General features: G+C 37.8%; 1 protein-coding gene across 2 annotated transcripts; it reads right to left on the reverse strand.

The window, feature by feature from the left end:
• Positions 1-560: 560 nt before the first annotated feature.
• OLFML1 (olfactomedin like 1) lies at positions 561-7,418 on the reverse strand. Of its 2 annotated transcripts, none has more exons than XM_065755366.1 (3): positions 7,160-7,418; positions 5,859-6,147; positions 561-1,351 (listed from the first exon to the last, which is right to left on the reverse strand). In XM_065755366.1, exons 1-3 carry the CDS (start codon positions 7,283-7,285, stop codon positions 573-575), a joined length of 1,194 nt encoding a protein of 397 aa, XP_065611438.1. In that variant the 5' UTR covers positions 7,286-7,418; the 3' UTR covers positions 561-572. The 2 variants fall into 2 exon arrangements, with proteins under 2 accessions (XP_065611438.1, XP_065611439.1); XM_065755367.1 differs by having other exon boundaries at positions 5,859-6,142; positions 7,160-7,235.
• Positions 7,419-7,635: the final 217 nt, after the last annotated feature.

Here is a 7,635-nt window from a genome sequence, read left to right on the forward strand (position 1 = left end):
AGGTGGCAAATCTGCTGATAAGTGTGTTTGGCTAGCTGCAACTTATGTGTTTGCTGGACCAATACTCCTTTGCTTAGTGATATGATAAGTCTTTGCTATTAAATCTTTATAGATAGCTTCTCTGGTAGCGTGTGGTTTTTACAGTGCTTTCAGCAGTGATTTTTTGCAGGATACTGAAGGCAGTAAGATAACATGTTTTTGGTAGGGAGGAATTAATGTCCATGATGCTGAAGCTGAAAGTATAGTTTTAATAGGAAGAGTATGCATCAGAAAGATGTTTGTGTGCAGGTATACATACTGGTATGTATTTTTTTTCATTGTTCTTTAAGACTTGTTTGTGTGTATGTATTCATATGGTACTAATTCATGAATTCTTATTTATGGGGTTTTGTTCTATTTGTAAATGGATGGTTGTTTAAGATCACTGGTATGTGTAGGCATTAATTCATGTGAAAGAAGTGGAAGTTGTAGCAGCTGGATATTGTGTATCTTAATTACAATTCCACAATGACATGAGATTGTAAGATTTAAATGTAAAGAAAAAAAGATTCAAAGAAAAGTTGCTGAAGATTCTAAGCTTTTTGCTTGTTTTGAAGCTTGTAAATAATCTGGGATCCATCCCCCCAGGCAAGGAGCTGCTTTTCTTTGGGATCATAATGAATAGTGGCATGGCTACCCTGGCGCTTTGGAAAATGCAATACTGGTATCTCATAAGTATTTACAGCACCCAGAACATCATATGCACATTGTATGTGAGAGGTGCCTCCACTAGGAGAATTGTACACAACATAGAGGGTGTTACATGCCATGAAAGCTGCTTCAGCATCCTTACTGCTGCATGTTGTATCCCAAGTGTGTTCCACTGACATGGTTTTGTGGTTGATTTTGGTAATCACAAGGTTTCCTCCAATCTCTGGTTCTGCGTGGATTGCCCAGAGCCCTTGCTCATCAATAGCAAGATCTATTTTTGTAGATGGAGAAAGCTGATAGGCAGGAATCCTTCCAGCGCCTGGCAATAGCATATGGTCAGCTATATTTCTTTTCTGGATATTGAATTTAATTATTTCATTTAAGGAGCCATGTCTGTGATAGAACAGGAAACCCTGATAAATAATATGGCCAGTCCCTTCCCAGGGAAATGGCAGGATGACTCTGCGAGCTTTCAGTGTATGATTGCTTTCCATGAATGTCATGATATTTGCAAATTCAAAAATAACATTATTCACAGGACCATTTAATAAATAAATCTTTGTATGCTTTTTGCCAGGGTCTTTCATCCAAGAACCTTGTTTATCTCCAGTCTTCTTAACTATCTTTAGGGACTTTATACCTGCAAGCATGTGGTCACAACCTGTAAGTAAATACCCAAAGAAAAAAAAAGTCAAGTTAGGATATTTGAGTTTTATAGTTTCCTTTCTTTGAATTATTTACTTTCTTTAACCAGCTTAAATGGACAAGGTGAATATATCAGTAAAAGTGGCAGCAATTTAGCTATGTTAAACCTGTTGTTGAACATGTGTTGAACCTGATTTTATTATATACTTGACATCTCCTGCCAAAAAAACCATAAATGTTCAGCTATATGTACTGCTCTATTAGTCCAGTGTTATTCAAAAGGTGTTCAGTTCATGTACTTGACAGAAAGCTGATAACACAGTAGTGATTCCCTGATTATTGTCATATAGCCCTTTTAGAGAATAGAATTTTGATTTCAAAGAGGAGTTAGATCAGTGCAGTAAAATAATTAAACCTATTTCTTATTGGAAGTACACAGGGTAAAATCTATCCTCTTGATTTTCTTATTTTCTACTAGCTTCTTTTTTTTTTATTAATCATCTGAGTGGTGCAGTTAACATCATAGAAGGAAGGGTTGCTATCCAGAGGGACCTGGACAAGCTTGAAAAGTATTCACGTGACTTCCCATTGAAGTTTATCAAGGCGAAGTACAAGGTGTTATGCTTGGGTCAAGGCAATCTTGGATTTGAATACATGCAGGGAGAAGGACTCACTGAGAACAGCTTTGTGGTGAAGAGCTTGGTTCTGATGGATGAAAAGCTGGGATCCTGAGTAGCGTGATCAAGTGGCTTGGAGGTTGGAACTAGATCATCTTTAAGGTCCCCTCTAACCCAAGGTGTTCTCTGATATATGTATGTCTATATTTGTATTAATGATGTGAAGATTAAGAGAACAGATGTAGTTTGCATTACTAATTCTTATGCTAGAAGTATGACTGGTGGAATCAAATAAGGACAAATCTTTTACCATAGTCTTCAAGTAAGGCTAAGGCCTGCTTGGAATTGTTTCTGTTAAAGGAGGTCAAGGATAACAAGAAAGCCATTTTTATGTCAGTAGTAGAAGGAGGACTAGGAAATATGCGGGTGAATGAGGTGGATGCCCAGGGGATGTTGAGAATATGGAGATACTGAATTCTTTCTTTGCTTCAGTCTTCACTACTAATGCTGTCCTCAGGAGTCCCAGACATTGGAAGAGAGAGAGTCTGGGAAGTGGAAGAATTCCCTTGGTTGAGGTAGATCTGATCAGAGAGCCAAAATCATGGTTTCACATGCAAATCCATGAACCCTGAATGGTTACACTCACATGTGCAAAGGGAGCTGGCCTAAATGATTGCAAACCACTCTATTGTCATTGAAAGGTCTTGAAGAATGGGAGAGGTCTCTGAGGATGAAAGGATAGTCAATGTCACAGCAGTCTTCAATAAGAATTATGGATTTGCGGAACTGTGGGCCAGTCAGCCTCCACTCCATCCCTGGAGAGGTGTTCTGGATGCCATCATCAAGCAATTGGAGAAGAAGGTTATCAGGAGTAGTCAACATGAGTTCAACGAAGGGAAATTGTGCTTGACTGACCTGGCAGCCTTTTACGTCATTACCAGGTGGGTAGATAAGGGCAGAGCAGTGAATGTTGTGTATCTTGACTTCAGCAAGGCATTTGACACTGTCTCCTACGATGTCCTTGTAATGAAACTTGGGAAGTGTGGGATAGATATGAGTGGACTGTAAAATGGGTTGAATACTGACTGACTGTCAGAGCTTAGAGTTGTCATTAGTGGTGTGGACTCTGGTTGGAGGCCTGTAATTAGTGGCATTCCCCAGTTGGTGCTGGGTTACGTGTTGTCCAGCATCTTCATCTTTCCCCTGGATGAAGGGGTAAGTCTACCCTTGCAAGTTTGCTGGTGATTCAAAGCTGGGAGGAGTGGCTGACACACTGGTAGGCTGTGTTGCCATTCAAGAAGTCCTGAACAAGACTAGAGTGGTGGTCAGGGAGGAATCTATTGTGGGTTCCTCATGAGCATGGGTCTTGTACCTGGGTAGGAATAACTGCATGCATCAGTAAGGTTAGAGGCTGACCTGCTGGAGTGAAGCTCTGTGGAGGATTTGTGTGGCCTGCTGTACCACAGAGTGGCAGTGAGCAGGCAGTGTGCCCTTCTCACTGAGAGGTTCAACAGTGGAACAAGACACAATGGGCAGAAACTGTAGCAACAGGAAGTTCTGTACTTAACACAAGGAGAACTTCTTCACTGGCAGAGGGACAGAGCATTGGAACAAGCTGCCTAGAGAGGTTACAAAGTCTCCTTCTCTGGAGATGCTCAAGACAGACTGAGTTGCCTGCCTGTGTGACCTACTGTAAGGAACCTGCCTTAGCAGGGGTGTTGGACTTGATGATCTCATTAAGTCCTTTCCAACCCCTACGGTTTTGGCTTTGGTATGTTCTGTATGTTCTTTGCACAAATGTTTAAGACCCAAAAGCACTAAGCTTCTGAAGACCCAGGTATTTAGAGTCTAAGGTCTTTATTGGGTACTGTCTTTCTAGGGAAAGAAACTGCAAAGCATATTAACAAGCTTGTTTACCAAAGGTACTCAAATTACAAGAGACGCTGCTTGAAGTTTAATGAATTGACTTTAATTAAGTGCAGCCATTTTAGTAAACAGAACAAATAAAGCCTTAAGGCAGGAAGTTCTGGCAGCAGATGAAATAGAGAATGCAAAATAACAGTTCCCTTACTGGCCTGATATGAACCTATTGAAGTCATTGGCAAGGTTCCATTTGCCTTTAAAGTCAACCTTTGTTGTTTGTGTATGCTGATATCCCCTCCCAAAGCAGTACAGCACTGACTACTAGAAGTCCCTTACTCTGGTTGCAGCTTTCTCCAGTAATCTACAACAGCTTTCCTGAAACTAACATTTATTGACTAGATAGATTAAAATCCTTGAGTTAAGGTTTTTTTTATTATCTAGTAGGCATCAGCAATGTGCTCCTCATATACAGAAGAAATATATCAAATAACTGAATTACAATCTGAAATCTATGAAGGATTTCTCCTTGAGAGATAACGTTATCTCATATTGGCTTTCCTGACATCTTGCTGGAAGACTGAGGAACTGAGATATGTGCAGTGAGCAGAAAGTATACAAAAAAATTTCCCCGTTATCCGCGGATACCTTACAGGCTTACTATTAACAAGTCTTATGATATGCAAAAGAGAATTTACCAGTTCCACCCAAAGCAGGGTGAAACAGATTAAAGTATCAATAACTGAACATAAAAATAGTCACTATGTGCACATGTACATGTGTGTATATGTAATAAGACATAATGTATTTTCAAGTGTGCATGAGCTTGAACTAAACCTAGTAATTATGTTGGACTTTAGTTTTAGTTTTTATTTATTTAACCTTGTCAATCTCAGCGCTTCAGCAAAAAATAAAACAAAACAAAAACTGTGAACTAAAAAACAAAGCTAAACTTCTGAATAGTATATAATAATGGAGACACAGAGTTACTAGTATTGACAGAAATAAATTTACTGTGAACTGCTGCAATAAAATTAAAAGTAATACTTAAGGAGGGATGTTTTCCCCTTTGGAAGCTCTCAGAAAAATTCATTTTTAAGTGTCCTTACCTCAAATAATTTAAAATTCTCTAATGCTCAGAAAAGTGTACATCTTGACATGAAGTCTTGATATTCACACCTCTCAAACACTTCAGTAGTAGAGCTTAGAAGCAGAATAGGTGGTCGCTTCTGTTACTATCTGCCTTAATACTCTGCTGCTAGGAAAGCCTGAAGAAAGGTGTGAACTTGTTTGTAAAATTAATTCAGTGCATTTCTTTTGAAGCTAGGGGAATTGCATGGTTGATGCTGAAGATCTTTCACCTAGCTACTTAAAAGAGCTGCCTTTATCTCCTGGAACTGTTTTCTTTTCTTACTATGTTTGAACAAAAATGGAGCAGACTACATCAAGTAGATGTAAATTATATATTGTGCATATCTAAACATCTTTCCAAAGATAAAGATGCTTTATAGTGATAAAATTACTTTGTTTAGGACAGTTATATATTGCATATATTCTTCATAACGGATACCTTACACTTTCAAATTAGAACTGAACTTTGCTCGTAGCTAATCCATTGTGCTACCTTGTTTAAAGTACACAGTGGGCAAGATGGTTAACAGAATAACAGAGGGCAGCAAAACAGAAGGAAAATGCAGTACTGAATTAAGTTTTATTAACTTGAATTCACCTAAAAGCTTTGGACTCTTGCCAGTACAAATAACAAAGACCACCATTAATTCCTCAGTACAACTGAAATGCAGTGGCAATTGTTCAATTGTTCTGGGGACTTTGCAATAACTCTTTATTAGAAAATTAAAAAAAATATTTGAGTATATCTCAGTATATGCAAAATATTTGAACTGTACTTCCTTAACTCCCCCTCCCACCATATGTAAAAGGTATTTTTTGAAGAACTAGAATTTTACACATAAAAAGAATATTATCATATTTGGTATTCATGTAACCTGCAAAAATCTGTTATCCCTGTATGTGAAGCATTCTTACTTGCATTAAGCATGAGTTTAAGTTTCCTTCTTTCTTCTGCTTCTTTTAATAGCTGTTGTTTCACCAGATCTTCATCTACTTCTATACACGTATTAGATTCTCTCACAGATCCAAAGTAGTCAATGTCCCTTTGTGCTCGTTCAACTCTTGTTAGCAAATCCTCTACTTCACTTTTAACCTCAGTCTTGTAACTGTTCAGTTCTGACAGGCGTGACAGTACCATATTTGAAAAGTCTCGAAATTCTTCAACATAATCCATTATGTCTTGGTTGCATTTTTCCAGTCTGTTCTTGAGTTAGAACACAGAAAGGTCTTACATAGAAATACATACATAATCTGTATAGATGTCAGTCTCATTCACAGTTAGTTAAAAAGCTCTGCTATTATCTCCTTTACAATTCCCCCCTCTATTTGAAAAATGGGTCCATTGCTGCTTATGTACATTAAGAGTGGGAATAGCCTGAGAATTGAGGACACGTGATCTCTGACTAGCTTTCCAGAAACTCTTCCTGTCAGATTTCTGGTGAAGCAGTCTCAATTTTTTTTATTTTTATTTTTACCATGTGGGCAATCTAAGAGAGAGACCATGTCACGTAAATGGCCCTCTTCTGACCAAGGTCCTACGTGGTGTGTTTTTGGAAGATGGAGATTTTGATGTGAGATTTTTTTTTGTCGGATTCTTGGCTGTACTGAAAAGAAGATAGTGCAAGAGGGAGGGAATTTAGAGTTAGTAGACTGTAAAAGACTTAATTCATCAAATGTTTTGAACTGATATTTTCATATAATTGAAAGCAAATACCTGTTTCTGCCTCCCAGCTGCAAGGGGGTTATTTCGAATCCTAATTCAAGGGAAGATACACTGCAGAAATGTCTTAAATGACACATAGGTTTATCTGTACATGGAAGTATTTTGAGTGTTGTTTTCTGCCTCCTTGTTAATAACTGATGGTGATTCTGATAATACTATACCATTCCTTCAGATGGACTGACTGCATGTGAAACACTTGCATATTTGGCTAAGTTTCATTGATTATGTAAAAATATATAGCACCAAAAAACAACAAAATAAGTGGTAACAGAGTAAAGTGTAAATCCATGAAATAATATCCTACAGTAAATAATAATTGGAAACCATTATAGTTAAAGGTTTTACTTAACTGTAGTTTTTTGGAAACGCTGGAAACTTACCTTCCTGATACTGTTTAGAATACAAACACTTCAGTGTTTGTCACCTCACCCCCTCCATGCATTTCTAAATCTCTATTTAGACAGTATTATTAAGTGATATAAATAGCACATACCTCTAAAGATAGGATACGCCGGTCTATGTAGTTCATCAGTGTTGCATCTTGCATTACATATTGGGCCTCTCCCATGATGTTTTTGAAGAATGGAACTAATAAAAACTGAAGTCCCAAGATGATCATTGTTTAGTAAAACCTTGAAGGGGAGATGTTTTGAATTAACACTATATGTATGGAGAGCAATCCTCGAAACTACTGCCACTCCGGAATTAAATAAAATTTAATAGCTGTCTGATGCCACAACGTGGAAAAATACTGTGGCTGCAACTTTCAAGGAGACTTAAAATGGCTGTTGCAGTTTTGTTTATCATTTAAAAAAAAAAAAGTTGTGGAACAGGAACTGAAAGTTGCACTTCTAAAAGCCAGATGACTGCTTTCCAGTTTGTGATCCTGTGATCAGTCCCAGATGTTCAGTACTGAGTCACATAAAAGCCCGTAAGCCAAATTTCATTAAATACAAATAAAAATAATTC

This window comes from Cyrtonyx montezumae, unplaced genomic scaffold (genome assembly GCF_038088225.1).
Source record: "Cyrtonyx montezumae isolate F1298 unplaced genomic scaffold, pur_monq_1.0 scaffold_10, whole genome shotgun sequence".
NCBI lineage: Eukaryota > Metazoa > Chordata > Aves > Galliformes > Odontophoridae > Cyrtonyx > Cyrtonyx montezumae.